This window comes from Oncorhynchus mykiss, chromosome 21 (assembly GCF_013265735.2).
Source record: "Oncorhynchus mykiss isolate Arlee chromosome 21, USDA_OmykA_1.1, whole genome shotgun sequence".
In the NCBI taxonomy this organism is placed as follows: Eukaryota; Metazoa; Chordata; class Actinopteri; order Salmoniformes; family Salmonidae; genus Oncorhynchus; species Oncorhynchus mykiss.
In genome coordinates this window covers 24,806,213-24,823,533 of record NC_048585.1, presented here as the reverse complement: position 1 = coordinate 24,823,533, position 17,321 = coordinate 24,806,213, and the positions used below count along the sequence as shown (strand labels likewise).

Here is a 17,321-nt window from a genome sequence, read left to right as displayed (position 1 = left end):
GAGTCCTAATGGTGTTGCACAGTTTACAATTGAGATTCAGTTACTTGGAGACATGAACGTTGACATGGTATTTATAACATGTCTGTGAGTGTAGTTTGAGGGTAAACTACTGTGGGTAGACATGTCTTCATTATGTTGAGTGATGTCATTATTGACTACTGTTGAGGTCAACTGTGTGTGATGTGGTTGGGTATAGGTCTAGTTTGTGTAAATGAGTATAGTTTTGAAGCAATGCTAATAGCATGCCCAGTGTTATGCCGCGTGTGGTTACCCTACAGTTGTAATGTTTTGTTTTTTTTTGCTGACAATTGGGTGACATCAGTCTAGTGTGTTTGTATATTTGGATACAAAATGGCGCGTCTATGACAGCACACGCACAGGCTCCATTTAGAACTTACCAATGTTTTATTTCACTTTCTGCCTTTATTCAGTAGGTATTTATTTTTGTTTACTTTTTACATTCTATTCATTTCAAGGCATGAATTGACATGGCCTCGGTGCCCTTTGCGATTGCCTTCTAGATCCCTTTTTCCCCCCAATCATAACTATGTATGTAATGCAGTAAGGTGATTAGAGGCCGCACTCTCAGCCTGGTCGTCACCAGGTTTGGCCTTGGGACGTGTTGATTGGCTGTACACAGGCAGGCTGAGAGGCGGATGAATTAAGTGAAGTGTGAGGCTCTGTGAGTTCAAGAACAAAGGACAGGAAATGACTCCTCCTCCAACCAGGCTTTCCATTAGAACTGTGCAGCTTCAGTACCTTTGCAGATACTGTGCCTTGCAAAAGTATTCGTTCCTCCTTGCCGTTTTTCCTATTGTGTTGCATTAAAACCTGTAATTTAAATGGATTTTTATATGGATTTCATGTAATGGACATGCACAAGATAATCCAAATTGGTGAAGTGAAATGAAAAAAATAATTTGTAAAAAAAAATCGTAAAGTGGTGCGTGCATATCTATTCACCCCCTTTGCTATGAAGCCCCTGAATAAGATCTGTGTGCAACCAATTACCTTCAGAAGTCCCATAATTAGTTAGATTGCACACAGGTGGACTTTAGGTGTCACATGATCTGTCACATGATCTCAGTGTGTCTATATACACCTGTTCTGAAAGGCCCCAGAGTCTGCAACACCACTAAGCGATGGGCACCACCAAGCAAGCGGCACCATGAAGACCAAGGAGCTCTCCAAACAGGTCAGGGACAAAGTTGTGGAGAAGTACAGATCAGAGTTGGGTTATATAAAAAAAATATCCAAAACTTTGAACATCCCACAGAGCACCAAATTAAATCCATTATTTTTAAAAATTGAAAGAATATGGCACCACAAGAAACCTGCCAAGAGAGGGCCACCCACCAAAACTCTGACCAGGCAAGGAGGGCATTAATCAGAGAGGCAACAAAGAGACCAAAGATAACCCTGAAGGAGCTGCAAAGCTCCACAGTGGAGATTGGAGGATCTGTCCATAGGACCACTTTAAGCTGTACACTCCACAGAGCTGGGCTTTACGCAAGAGTGGCCAGAAAAAAGACATTGCTTAAAGAAAAGAAAAAAAGCAAGCACGTTTGGTGTTCGCCAAAAGGCATGTGGGAGACTCCCCAAACGTATGGAAGAAGGTACTCTGGTCAGGTGAGACTAAAATGTAGCTTTTTGGTAGAGGTCGACCGACTAATTAGGGCCGATTTATCAAGTGTTCATAACAATTGGTAATCAGCATTTTTGGATGCCGATTTACATAGCATTCCACGAGGAAATTGCGTGGCAGGCTGACCACCTGTTACGCGAGTGCAGCAAGGAACCAAGGTAAGTTGCTAGCTTGCTAGCATTAAACTTATCTGATAAAAAAAACAATCTTCACATAATCACTAGTTAACTACACATGGTTGATGATATTACTAGGTTAACTAGCTTGTCCTGCGTTGCATATAATCAATGCGGTACCTGTTAGTTTATCATCGAATCACAGCCTACTTCGCCAAACGGGTGATTTAACAAAGGCGCATTCGCTAAAAAGCACAATCGTTGCACAAATGTATCTAACCATAAACATCGATGCCTATCTTAAAATCAATACACAGAAGTATATATTTTAAAACCTGCATATTTAGTTCAAATAAATGTATGTTAGCAGGAAATATTAACTATGGAAATTGTGTCACTTCTCTTGCATTCATTGCACGCAGAGTAAGTGTATATGCAACAGTTTGGGCCACCTGGCTCGTTGCGAACTAATTTGCCAGAACTTTACATAATTATGACAACATTGAAGGTTGTGCAATGTAACAGCAATATTTAGACTTGGATGCCACCCATTTGATAAAAAACGTAACGGTTCCGTATTTCACTGAAAGAATAAACGTTTTGTTTTCTAAATGATAGTTTACGGATTTTACCATATTAATGAACTAAGGCTCGTATTTATGTCTTTATTATATTATAATTAAGTCTATGATTTGATATTTGATAGAGCAGTCTGACTGAGCGGTGGTAGGCAGCAGCAGGCTCGTAAGCATCCATTCAAACTTTACTGAGTTTGCCAGCAGCTCTTAGCAATGCTTGATCACAGCGCTGTTTATGACTTCAAGCCTATCAGCTCCTGAGATTAGTCTGGCAATACTAAAGTGCCTATTAGAACATCCAATAGTCAAAGTTTTATGAAATACAAATGGTATAGAGAGAAATTGTCGGATGTGTCATAATTCCTATAATAACTGCAATCTAGTATTTCCTTACTGGGAATATTGAAGAACTGGGAATATTGAACCACCAGATTTCATATTGTCTGAGCAAGTAACTTAAACGTTAGCTTTTTTACATGGCACATATTGCACTTTTATTTTCTTCTCCAACACTTTGTTTTTTTTTTACATTATTTAAACCAAATTGAGCCTGTTTCATTATTTATTTGAGACTAAATAAATAAAATGTATGTGTTATATTAAGTTAAAATAAGTGTTCATTGTTCATTCAGTATTGTTGAAATTGTCATTATTTCAAATATTTAAAAATAGTCTGATTAATCGGTATCGGCTTTTTTTGGTCCTCCAATAATCAGTATCGGCATTGAAAAATCATAATCAGTCAACCTCTACTTTTTGGCCATCAAGGAAAATGCTATGTCTTTGCGCAAACCCAACACCTCTCATCACCCCGAGAACACCATCCCCACAGTGAAGCATGGTGGGGCCAACATCATGCGGTGGGGATGTTTTTCATCAGCAGGGACTGGGAAACTGGTCAGAATTGAAGGAATGATGAATGGTGCTAAATACAGGGAAATTCTTGAGGGAAACCTGTTTCAAAGGTTCACCTTCCAGCAGGACAATGACCATAAGCATACTGCTAAAGCAACACACTAATGGTTTAAGGGGAAACATTTAAATGTCTTGGAATGGCCTAGTCAAAGCTCAGAACTCAATCCAATTGAGAATCTGTGGTATGACTTAAAGATTGCTGTACACCAGCGTAACCCATCCAACTTGAAGGAGCGGGATCAGTTTTGCCTTGAAGAAAGGGCAAAAATCCCAGTGGCTAGATATGCCAAGCTTATAGAGATATACCCCAAGAGGCTTGCAGCTGTAATTGCTGAAAAAGGTGGCTCTACAAAGTATTGACTTTGGGGGGGTGAATAGTTACGCACGCTCAAGTTTTCAGTTTTTTTGTATTTCTTCTTGTTTGTTTCACCATAAAAAATATTTAGCATCTTCAAAGTGGTAGGCATCTTGTGTAAATCAAATTATACAAACCCCCCAAAAATATATTTTAATTCCAGGTTGTAAGGCAGCAAAATAGGTCAAATGCAAAGGGGGTGAAAAACTTTCGCAAGCCACTGTAGGAACCAGGAACGAGTGTTAACTTGGAGGGAGAGAGGAGCACTAGCAGAATAGCACTACTTGTTATAAAGACAAGTCCTGGACTAGAAACCACTAGACCCTAAAAGAGAGAATCATAATATTTATAGTCTATTGTCATGCGGTTGTTTACAGTCATCCAGACTCATTCTTTGACAGGAGTTGTGATGAATACAGACAGATACTTTACAGATAGACGACACAAGAAGACACATAGTTGTGTTAACTGCCTGGGCGGCAGGTAGCCTCGTGGTTAGAGCGTTGGACTTGCAAGATCGAATCCCCGAGCTGACAAGGTAAAAATGTGTCGTTCTGCCCCTGAACAAGGCTGTTATTGTAAATAAGAATTTGTTCTTAACTGACTTGCCTAGTTAAATAAAGATATAAAATAAAAACAACTAGAGGGATGTGATCATAAAGTCTGTTGTTTTTGATGATGCTGTTGTCCAGAAGACAGGCTCTGAGTCTGATTGGATGAAAGCATGATCCTTGGTTCATTCTTTTATAGACTTGATCAACACTTGAATCGTCGTGGACAGATGGGTTATATACAGATTGACAACATGTCAATGTGAGACCAGTTCTCTCCTTTGTTCTTTCAGTGACATTTTCCAGTGTTTTTCAGAAGCCTACTGTCTGATTAATACGTTTTCAGCAGGGAAAATTACACCTTTCTATTCTGATACTGTTATGACCTCTGTGAGGGATGGATGGAGAGAAAGAGAGGGACACAGCCGTTTGACGGGTATTAGAGAGCAGGAGTGAAGGGGAAAGCGGAGAACTGGGTAATTTCCACTCAGGCAAAGCGCTAGACCGGTGGGGACATTTTAATCGCAACGGGAGAGAGAAATGACCTGCCGTTCTACGCAGCCGTCGCCACAGGGCACTGCCATGTGAAGAGGAAGCGGTTGAGACTGGCAGAGGAGGATGAGGGAGGGGTGAAAGTTCAGGGAGGTAGGGTGTCTAACCAGGAAAAAAGAGGAGTAGGAGTGGACAGGGGGAGGAGGATGGGGGGACTCAGGGATGTATGTTTTCCTCAAGCAGCCCTGTAGCCTTAAGGAAGGGGCTTGTCCAGGAGTGTTCTGTAGGCACGAGGAGTCGCAGCAGTCCAAGCAACACAACAAACACAATAATTCTGAACGAGCCTCCAACCCCTTACAAACACGGAGTCACGGATGCCTGTGCCATTCCCCGAGCATGAAAGAGTCTAATTGTGTTTAGCTTAAGCGCTGCCCCTGTTGAATACTAATATGGCCACTGGGGGGTTCAGTGTGTGTTACTGCTGCCAACACTGGGTTTTACTATGGGAAGACTCAATCCCATTTACCCAGAATTCCATTCCACTGAACCCTGGAAAAATTCAGTTTTTTTTGTTTTGTTTTTCCAGACAGTGTCCCCTGCTGTCCCTTCTCCCACTCTGTTTGCCATTGTCAGCCCATGGTGACATGCCTTTCACTGTGACAGACAGTTAAACACCACCCTGTCATAAGAATTCCGGCCGGCTCGATAAGAGCGGTGTTTGTTCGGGACATATTGGAATTCGGGACGAGCCCAGGGAGGAAGTGGGGAAGAATCAAAGTGGAATACTTCCTGTCGGAATACTGACTGAAAAAGTGAAAGAAAAGAGAAAGGAAAAATAAAATGATTAAAACTAAAACCACCCTTCTCTTGGGACCTTGTACTTCTTGAGTGGAGGCAAAGTAGCACATCTCATTGCTGGAGAGGGTTGAAAAGCTGTATGGTGGTTGCTGCTCTGCCATTCTGGTGAATGGAGAGAATTACGTCATGTCTCACACCAGCTCAGTAAACATAGTAGCACACAGAGTGTATCTACAATAGCCTCTCACTAAGAAGACAGTATTGTGTTCTTTCTTTGTGCTGTGTGTGGAGCAATGTATTTATTCTCACAATAACTTGGTCGGCAAGCTGCCTCAATCTGTGTACAAATAGGTTTACAGAACACTGTCTCAGTGTTTGGTTTATTCTCAATCTCAGCGTGAGTCCAATGTGTCTGAGGCACGTGCGCACACACACACGCACAACTTGTTTTTCTTATGTGTATTTGGCTGGTGGCTCAGTACAGGTACATTAAAGCAGATGAAATGCCAATTTGTCCGTCGCCTGGAAAGATTGATTCTCTTTTTCCATCAGGACTTGACCAGATCCAAGTGTACCAGAATATTTTCACATCAGGAGGGATGCTTTAGTACCAGCCTTTTGCTATTAGAAAAGCTCAGATACACAGTCTATTCTGGCTGACCACATTCCATCGCCAGAACTACCCGTTGTTGGTGAACTTCCAATAAATCTGACCTAGACCTTTTAGTTTTCCACTATTACCACAGTGCTTCAAACCAAGAACACACACACACACGTATATTCTGTGCCAGCTTTGTTAATGTGTTTTCCTGTATTTTGAGCTTCCCATTGGCTGCTGAATCAGGAAGTGGCAGTGTGTGTGTGTGTGTGGAGTGACTGTTTGTCAGACCTTTACATTCGCCGGCCAGATCATACAGTCATAATCTGATGAGGAAACCAATGGTTGTAAATGGAGGAGGTGTGTGTTCGGCGCGCTCAGCATCCTGGTCACGCGTGACAGTTTCTCGTTAATCGTCCGTCTGGGGCATAATAGCTGACTTGCGCACGCACCGCTTCTGACACAGTGACGTCCCTCTGACACTGGTCTCCATTTTGAGCTCAGTGGCTCAACTCAACGGCTCACACACACACACACACACACACAGCCTCTTAGTTGTGTATGATACACCACACCCCTGGTGAGTCCTGCTGGTTCCACCAGTGTGGGCTACAGTAGGCCAGGCTTTAACCTTTGACTCCTGGCTCATTGTGGGGCCAGATAACTGAACCACTTAGTGTTTGATAGTAGTGAAAAGGTACAGCACGACCATTTCCAGTCTGTATTGGTCTTCACTGAGCCTACTGGGACCACAATACAAAGGTTGACATGTTGACATTTTGAACTCTTGTCCTTTTTCTTCCTTCGACCTTTTCTCTCTCCTCCCCCCTCTGTTTTCTCTGGCAGCGTCTGGTACAGAGCAGGATGCTGTGCTGAGGCTTGAGCAGGAGAGGGCTGAGATCGTCTCCAAATATGACAAGGTAAGAACCCCTAACCCCGCTAATGAAGGACAGTATATCCCCTGCAGCATTGAATGTTTGTCTGTCACTACCAGACAGACGCTGGGATAACAATATTTCTAGCAGGTTTCCAGAGATGTGTGCTTTGCTTTCTTGTCATTTGTCAGTCTGAGGGTGAAAAGTGTCCATCCATCCATCCACACCATTGTGTGTGTTTGTGGCACCTCTTTCCATTGCCCGTGGCATCATCACTATAGCCAGCCGCTGGGACTGGTTTATAAATTAGCCTTTATAATTTAGTCCAGTGGGCAGGATAATCAAGCCCGCTCATTAAGAGAGGAGCAGTGAGGGAGGGATGGAGTGGACGAGTGAGTTTAATTATGTTTTGATGTTTGACCCTGATCACAAGAGGAGTCCATTTTCTCTCGTTGGCGAGGCGGAACGAGTCCAATCAAACCCAATTCTGTTTCATAATGACAGTGTCGGGGGGGGGTTTATCAAGACAAAGATGGAGTTCATGCTCTCACTACAGACCTCAACGTTTTCTATCAATGGAGTTTCATTCAAGGGTGATGGAGTATGGCCTATCCCTCCGGTTTCCTTTGACAGGAGAATACTGGAAGAAGAAACCTTCTATACACACTCCAACTGTGACAGAGTCAATCATAGACACCAGAAACATGGAAAGTCAAACACGGAGCAGAATCATGGTCCAATTCTGCCATGACATTGATTTTACACAGCTGTCTTGTGCGCCCCTGTGTCTATACGCAGATACCACGGGCTTTAGACACAGTCTGTGTCTCCACTGACATCTCTTCCAGGCTCTGTGCGTGTTCGGCCTGATGTCGGATGTAAGAACAATCTATCCATCCCAGATGTCTTTTTGGTGTATTTATATTCATTTTCCCCTGCGCGAGGGAGCTGGGTTAAGTTAGGACAGGATTTCCAGTAAAGAGAGGGAAGGAGAACTGGAGGGAGAGATGTATTTAGACATCCAGCTGGTCTTCAGACTAGCCTTGCAGACCTCAGCCAATGCTGGACATTGTTTAGCTCGCTCTTTTTGTTCTCTTCTTCCCTCACTTCATCACCTCTTTTGCCCTCTTTTGATTTTTTTTTTAATTGAACCTTTTTATTTAACGAGGCAAGTCAGTTAAGAACAAGTTCTTATTTACAATGACGGCCTACCGGGGAACAGTGGGTTAACTGCCTTGTTTGGGGGCAGAATGACAGATTTTTACCTTGTCAGCTCAGGGGTTCGATCCAGCAACCTTTCTGTTACTGGCACAACTCTCTAACCACTAGGCTCCCTGCCGCCCCTCTCTTTCACCTTTCCTCTCTTTCTTTCTCTTGTATTTGTTTCTCTATACAATCCTTCCGTCTCCCCCTCCGTCTTCACAATTTTATTTTCATTTTCTCATTATTTTCCCCTTTGCTGTCATGCATTCTCCACTCCCATTTTCTCATTTTCAATGTTAACTTTCTTTCTATTGTCTGAATTCAACAGCCTCTCCTCTGCCTTGAGTCAGGCTGTGACTCAGGGTGCGTCTGCCTAGCTCTTCATTTCACACCTGTTAGCTGCAGGGCTAGGCACTCTAGCAAGCCAAGCATAGCATGTACACACACACACACACACACACACTCACTCTGTAGGGGAGTGGGGAGGACTGGAGTTGCCCATCCCTGCTCCAGACTGTCTGAGGGTAAATATACTAAACAAAAATATAAACACAACATGCAACAATTTCAAAGATTTTACTGAGTTACAGTTCATATAAGGAAATCAGTCTATTGAAGTAAATTAGGCCCTAATCTATGGATTTCACATGACTGGGAATGCATATATGCATCTATTGGTCACAGATCCCATTAAAAATAAGAGTAGGGGCGAGGATCAGAAAACCAGTCAGTATCTGGTGTGACCAACATTTGCCTCATGCAGCGCAAAACAGCTCCTTCGCATAGATCAGGCTGTTGATTGTGGCCTGTGGAATGTTGTCCCACTTCTCTTCAATTGCTGTGAGAAGTTTCTGGATATTGGGGAGAACTGGAACACGCTGTCGTACACGTCGATCCAGAGCATCCTAAACATGCTCAATGGGTGACATGTCAGAGTATGAATGCCATGGAAGAACTGGGACAATTTCAGCCTCCAGGAATTATGTACAAATCCTTGCGACATGGGGCCGACATTAGGTGATGGCATCAGCAAACGCTCGTCCACACAATGCCATAAACATGGTCTGTGGTTGTGAGTCCGGATGGACGTCCTGCCAAATTCTCAAATTACTGTAGAGGCGGCTTATGGTAGAAAAATATACATTCAATTCTCTGGCAACTGCTCTGGTGAACATTCTTGCAGTCAGCATGCCCATTGCACAACTTGAGAAATCTGTGGCATTTTGTTGTGTGATAAAACATTTTTAGTGGCCTTTTATTGCCCCCAGCACAAGTTGAACCTGTGTAATGTTAATGCTGTTTAGTCAACTTCTTGATATGCCACACCTGTCAGGTGGATGGATTATCTTTTGCAAAGGAGAAATGCTCACTAACAGGGATGTAAACACATTTGTGCACAAAATTTGAGAGAAATAAGCTTTCTGTGCGTATGGAAAATGTATGGGGTCATTTATTTCAGCTCATGAAACATGGGACCAACACTTTACATGTTGCGTTTATATTTCTGTTCGGTATAGAATAACACGGATGTTTCTATTTCTATTGTAATAGTGTCAATGTTTACAACGTGTGTAGCCATCCAGTTCTATATAGGCATCTATATAGGCAAGTAATGAATCTCATTTGTATTCATTCTCATTTGTGCGGCAAGTAAAAAAAAAAATTTAAAAAAAGATGTTCCCAAGGATGTTTTTTTTTAATAGCACAAATACATTTCAAACTACTTGTTATTCATTGCTTTACCCATGAGGCTCTTTGGTTGCAGGGAAAAGAGGGCGCCACTGTGGAACCCTGGGAGGATGCAAGCTTCCACCTGTACAAAGTTATTGACCGCTTCGGCTTCGTACAGTAAGCGCGCGCACACACACACACACACACACACCCTTAAGTGATCAATTCATTACACAAGGCATATAAACTTTTTGAAATGTGAATCAGTCACATGCACACCACAATCTTCCCCCTTATTTGTGTTCTGATATTTCACTTCAGTAAGCTTCAAAGAACACTAGTTTAAAACAGTACCATTGTCTTGAAGTTGGAGAAAGTGACTCTCTATAGCCTGGTGTGTTGTGGCGTTGGCATGGCCAGCAGTGGGGTTAGATGGCTCTTAAACAACACTGTTCTTAGGCAGTTATAACAGTTATATATAGGCTGGCACATGTGGGCTGGTCTAGGCAGGAAGCTGCAGGGTTAGCCACAATCACAGGGCATCAGTGTGGGAGCTCAGGCCGAGAGTATAGGGGAGAGAGGGATGACGTGCCGGGGCCCAGGGACAGTCACGGTCTGGAGAGAGATGGGGAGAAGGTTCCAGTCTGGAGAGAGGGAAGGATGGAGAGGTTGAGGCCCTGAGTGAAGGCTATGGTCTGGGAGAGAGAGGGATGGAAAGAGAGCAGATTGGGAGAAGGTTCCAGTCTAGAGAGAGGGAAGGATGGAGAGGTTGAGGCCCTGAGTGAAGGCTATGGTCTGGGAGAGAGAGGGATGGAAAGAGAGCAGATGGGGAGAAGGTTCCAGTCTGGAGAGAGGGAAGGATGGAGAGGTTGAGGCCCTGAGTGAAGGCTATGGTCTGGGAGAGAGAGGGATGGAAAGAGAGCAGATGGGGACTTGGCTGAAGGTTATGGTCTTGGAGAGAAGAGCGGGATGAAGAGGTTGTGGCCTAATGCCAGGACTTTGGACTGGTTAGGACACAGAGCTGGGGCCCATGGTTAAGACAGTAGACATGAGGCCTCAGGCTCCATGAAATAGCCTATGAAGGAGAGCCCTTTCTAGGTCATACTGACTTGGTGTGATGACAACAATGAGGGAGAAAAGAAGGGAATGCCCCATTTACAGGCAGACACTGACAAACTGACTGCAAACTCTGTGCTTCCTGTATGTGTTAAAGGTCAGGTTCAGGGGTCAGGGCAGTCCCGGGAAAGAGACACAGGAAGTGGGGGATGGGACACGGGCTCTGTTCCCTTCCTTCCATGAAGTCATCCCAGATCTGACCTGATCATAGGTCTGACCAATGTTGGATTGTTTAAAGCAATGGAGAGGAAACCTTACGTTCACTTGCCCAGTCATGGACAGATTAGTTAATATTACTAAAAGAAGGAAGGATGCATTTTGAGAGTATTGGAACAGGCCCCCCCTCTAAGCCAGTGGTCTGAGTGGCACAGAGAGAGCTGTGCTGCTCTGAACTGTTAGTTTCATAGTGTATCTGATGGATAGCCATAGAGGCATTGAAACTGGGACAGGACAGTAGCCAGAATGGAGGAATGTTTTAATGTGTTATTTCCTGTTTGCTGGGCTGCTGACGTGTAATGTTCCCTCCCTTTGATGAGTGTTAGGGAAGGTGAAACGAGCTCTGGCAGTAGCATCATTTATTTATTTAATGACTCCACTTCCTCTGGAAAGAATCTTTGAGTGGTCCGTATTCACGTTGAGACATATCATCTTGGGGCTCCGTCTTGTCCATCTTCACCGCGTATGAGTGAGTTGAGTCGGACAGAGAGACAGCCTACTAACATTCCACCCAACTACCAAATGTGTAATGTTCTTAAAGGCCCAGACCAGCGAAACCTTAGCTAAGCTCATAGTCAAACAATGATTGATACCTTGCATATTTTCAGAGCAAGAATGTGTCTGAAACAAATCAACCAAAGCTGTGTGATACTAACGCTTGTTTGTTTTCTCCTCTCCAGTGAGAATGAACTTCCGTCCTACGACTCGGTGGAAGAGAAGGTGAGACGACCATGTTTCAGATCCTCAGGGCTAACTACATCTCTCCCGTCCCACGTGTCTATGCCGCTGTAAAATGACCTTCACCGATGAGAAAGAACACGGCGTCTTTCACACACATAACGATTACCGTTACTGCTATGAATAGAACTCTGGTTGCTGAGAATTGATTAGTTCTTTCCTTTATCAGAATCCTAACATTTTGTATTCTTCTACTGTCGCTTTCAATGAGTTACATAATGTTCTGAGCTGATGTTTAGATTGCATTCTAATGTCACTGTAACCTTTGCCTCATCCTGGCATCATAAAATGTTATTTATTTTATGAAGCAAAATGTATGATACTGCATATTTGTCTGCATATACAGTTCCTCCAGAGTTTTGGTAATGAGGAAGTGTTAACATGCCACTTCCTGTGTCCCCTCAGCAAAAACACTTAGAGGTAGAAAGGACCTCAAAATGGCTGAAGATGATGAAGAGCTGGGACAAGTATAAGAACAGTGAGAAGGTACGATCTCTCTCTCTCTCTTCCTCCCTCACCATCTCTCCCCCTTCTTGCAGTCTCTTAAAATATCTCATTCCCACATTCCTGTTGTCAAATATTACATTCCACACCCTTCTCCTCGTGCCTCGCTCACATCTCTCCCTTCTCTTTGGTGAACAAATATTAGTGAGTCTCCCTGAAGAGCATTTATAGGGGTCTAGTCTCTGTAATAGCTGTCTTTGTTAGTGCCTGAGTTTGGAGTCTTCTTTATGATAGGTGTTGGGCCCTCGGGCATTCAGTCCTGACATCCTTCAGTTGTACTCTGAGGTGATCTCAGCGGGAATTGGAGATTGTCTTTAACCTTGGCTAGGGGAACGTTTTAGCCTTGTTCTCTCTTTCTCCGGTTTCAAGGATTGCGTGACAAGCAACAACCAAGGACTTGTTGTTTCCCCCCTCTGTCAGTCAGTGCTCCGCTCGTTTCTCTCGGCTGGTTAAACGAGTTACGGTTGATGGCTCTTTTTGTTTCCTGTGCTGCTGAGAACAATAGCATACTAATGCAGTCATAAGGTTCTAGCATCTGTAAGGCAGGTTCTAGCATCTGTAAGGCAGGTTCCTAGCATCTGTAAGGCAAGTGTAATCTTTAGATCTACTAAAAATCTGCTGTAGGGCAGAGCCTGTGTCCTGGCACAGGTGTTGATGTGACAATGAATTTATGATACAAATAGAGGACTGCGGAGTGCAGCGAGTAGGAGAGACCTCTACACTGAAGAGCCATTTAGATCTCACACACACACACACACACACACACACACACACACACACACACACACACCAAAAGGAAACCACATGCACAATTGCGCACACACACCAATGGTGATTAGTGGAACAGGTGCACTCATTGACTTCATCAGAGCCCTAATTACTGGGCTGTCGCTGTCGACGTCAAGCCCCAAGTGGGTCTATCTGGCACACACATACACTGTACACACACACACAGTACAAACACACACCTCCACACTCACACATAACACACATACTACACACACTCACTCTCATACACACATAGACTAACATGCATTATGAGCATACAACCTAAACTGATTCGTTAACCTTTAATTATCACCATCACTGGCCATCCGATGATCTCCTTTCAAATCAATGTTTCTCTCTCTTCTCCCACCTCTCTGTGTTCTGCCTGCTGAATAATGAAGATTGTGTTTGTGTGTGTATATATAATATATATGTGTGTATATAATATATATATATGTGTGTGTGTGTATATGACACGCTACAAAAGTATGTGGTAACCGCTTAAAATGAGACTATTTCAGCCACCGTTGCTTGACAGCTGTATAAAATCGAGCGCACAGCCATGCAATCTCCATAGACAAACATTGGCAGTAGAATGGCCTGACTGAAGAGGTCAGTGACTTTCAACGTGGCACCACCATAGAATACCACCTTTCCAACAAGTCAGTTCATTACATTTCTGCCCTGCTAGAGCTGCCTAGGTCCACTGTAAGTGCTGTTATTGTGAAGTGGAAACGTCTAGGAGCAACAACGGCTGAGCCGCGAAGTGGTAGGTCACACAAGCTTACAGAACAGGACCGCAGAGTAAAAATCGTCTGGCCTCGGTTGCAGTCAATGTTTCCTCTAAGATGCGCACAGCTCCCCGGGACTACCGTGCAGAATTATCAGCCCACCGAGAGAAGCATGAGATTGATCTTCACTCAACTTTGTAGAGCAGTGTTCACCAACTGGTTGATCTCCAAGGCATTCCTAGTCGATCGCCAAACATTTCTATAAAAAAAAACAACAACGATAAAGCCTTGTCATCCTATTTTGTTTTGTTGGTCTCGGGCTGTTTGGCGGTAGGTGCACCTGATTCAGCTGCCTTGCGCGCCGGGTAGGTGAACTGTTGCCATTTTGAACCAATTCATGTGTCTGGCGGGCCCAGAGAGCAAATCAAGTGCACTATATGCCTACTGCTGGCCAATCGGATTGCTCAAATTACCGTGTCTGCAGTAACATAGCAGGCATAAAAAAAAGCTACAGCAAAGTTGATACTGTGAACCATGACTACAGGGAGACTCAACGAATACAGCAAAGTTGATACTGTGAACCATGACTACAGGGAGACTCAACGAATACAGCAAAGTTGATACTGTGAACCATGACTACAGGGAGACTCAACGAATACAGCAAAGTTGATACTGTGAACCATGACTACAGGGAGACTCAACGAATACAGCAAAGTTGATACTGTGAACCATGACTACAGGGAGACTCAACGAATACAGCAAAGTTGATACTGTGAACCATGACTACAGGGGACTCAACGAATACAGCAAAGTTGATACTGTGAACCATGACTACAGGGAGACTCAACGAATACAGCAAAGTTGATACTGTGAACCATGACTACAGGGAGACTCAACGAATACAGCAAAGTTGATACTGTGAACCATGACTACAGGGAGACTCAACGAATACAGCAAAGTTGATACTGTGAACCATGACTACAGGGAGACTCAACGAATACAGCAAAGTTGATACTGTGAACCATGACTACAGGGAGACTCAACGAATACAGCAAAGTTGATACTGTGAACCATGACTACAGGGAGACTCAACGAATACAGCAAAGTTGATACTGTGAACCATGACTACAGGGAGACTCAACGAATACAGCAAAGTTGATACTGTGAACCATGACTACAGGGAGACTCAACGAATACAGCAAAGTTGATACTGTGAACCATGACTACAGGGAGACTCAACGAATACAGCAAAGTTGATACTGTGAACCATGACTACAGGGAGACTCAACGAATACATCAAAGTTGATACTGTGAACCATGACTACAGGGAGACTCAACGAATACAGCAAAGTTGATACTGTGAACCATGACTACAGGGAGACTCAACGAATACAGCAAAGTTGATACTGTGAACCATGACTACAGGGAGACTCAACGAATACAGCAAAGTTGATACTGTGAACCATGACTACAGGGAGACTCAACGAATACAGCAAAGTTGATACTGTGAACCATGACTACAGGGAGACTCAACGAATACAGCAAAGAGCTGCTGTTTTTATGAGTGAGTTCATGTTTAAGTTCTTTCTCAGCTCTGTCAACACTTTGTATTCAACACTTTTATAAGACATTAAACACACGTTCTTCCTATTTCCACCCAGCGCTACAACAAGCACTGCAGCAGTAATGAATGAGTAGGAAAGTGTATCTATAGGTTTGCATTGTTGTTATTGTTAGCGGCTTGGGTCTTTATAATATCCAGGAATATTTCACTTTCTCTGTTCATAGGAGTAACAACATGAATGTGTGCATGTGGCAGAAATAATGCGGTGCGACTCCAGTTTCCCCACCCTTTTTGGTCAGAGTCAGTGTCGGAAAGGGAGAGCAGAGGGTTGTTGAGGCGAGACCCTCAGTCTGCTGCTCTCCCTCCGCTGAGACTGACCATCAAATGCAGGCATCATCTGCCCAGTACAATAAAAAGAAAGCAAATGATTTAAATGCTCAGCTGTGCCTCACAAGAAATACAACAACAGATCTATTACCAGTGTGATCATATAGCCCACCTCAAATTTCAAAATATAATTCAAAAAACTTACCTGAACAACAATTTATTGGCAGGGCAATTCAAGCAAAGCCAATATGCGTTGATAATGTATTGGGCCTATATTTCTACAGTACTGTTTTTAATTGGTTAATGTTGCATAGGCTTGTGTTTTTTAAGTCATGTTAAAAAAACGATCTGAACTCAGAAAAGGTTGGTGGCCCATGTTCTAGTTTTCCCTGTTAACACTCAATGTTTCCCTTTACTGTGGTAATTGTGATCGAATCAACACAATACTAACCACTTTCAATGTAACATACCGAAACAAAGCAAATTATGCAAGAGATTGTTGTCGGCAGAATGCATTGGAGTAGGATTCTATTGCATTGACACACACTACCCAACCCGCATAAACAATCAGAACTGCTGTAGACCTATATGCAAATAAACCGTTGCCATATATGTATCTGTGCCATTTACTTTGAACTGGACTGTGTTTACAGCATGAGCGGTCATGAGTAAATTGTTTTGAGATCAAAGCGAGAGCTTCATGTAGCCACGTGTGTACATTTTGTTCATATCCTCTGATAGTTAGTGAGTTATTAGCCCAGTTATAGATCATTTGGAGTTAGCAATATGGGAGTGATTGCTTCCTACAAGAGCACAAAATGTGTACATTTCTAGGCATCTTTGAAAGCTGCTACTGTAGGCTGAATGATAGAACAGCTATTTCCATGTTAAAATGTTTCTCCATAGTTTTTTATGGTAGGCCACTCTATTAGGCCTACATTATGATCAAGTAGGCCAATGTTTCTCCATAGTTTTTTATGGTAGGCCACTCTATTAGGCCTACATTATGATCAAGTAGGCCAATGTTTCTCCATAGTTTTTTATGGTAGGCCACTCTATTAGGCCTACATTATGATCAAGTAGGCCAATGTTTCTCCATAGTTATTTTATGGTAGGCCACTCTATTAGGCCTACATTATGATCAAGTAGGCCAATGTTTCTCCATAGTTATTTTATGGTAGGCCACTCTATTAGGCCTACATTATGATCAAGTAGGCCAATGTTTCTCCATAGTTCTTTTATGGTAGGCCACTCTATTATCCCTACATTATGATCAAGTAGGCCAATGTTTCTCCATAGTTTTTTATGGTAGGCCACTCTATTAGGCCTACATTATGATCAAGTTGGCCACTGTTATAACTAACTTAAAGCGGGTACAGCCTCAGTGTTCACTGTAAACATGTGCTGGATGTTGCACAGAATTTTCACAATGTTAAAGTTTACACACACACACACACACACACACACACACACACACACACTGAGCATTGGCCAGATGGGTAGGTCTCCCCTTCTAAATCTCCTCTCCATCTACCCAGAGGTCCATACACACATCACCTA

General features: G+C 43.2%; 1 protein-coding gene across 4 annotated transcripts in view; it reads left to right on the top strand.

The window, feature by feature from the left end:
- Positions 1 to 17,321, top strand: part of LOC110500116 (USP6 N-terminal-like protein) — a 64,335-nt gene that overhangs the window by 34,407 nt on the left and 12,607 nt on the right. For all 4 annotated transcript variants that reach the window (XM_036957399.1, XM_036957402.1, XM_036957400.1 and 1 more), the window contains 4 exons: positions 6,895 to 6,968; positions 9,892 to 9,974; positions 11,810 to 11,849; positions 12,273 to 12,353. In XM_036957399.1, coding sequence (XP_036813294.1) covers positions 6,895 to 6,968; positions 9,892 to 9,974; positions 11,810 to 11,849; positions 12,273 to 12,353 — 278 coding nt within the window. The remainder of the gene's footprint in view (positions 1 to 6,894; positions 6,969 to 9,891; positions 9,975 to 11,809; positions 11,850 to 12,272; positions 12,354 to 17,321) is intronic.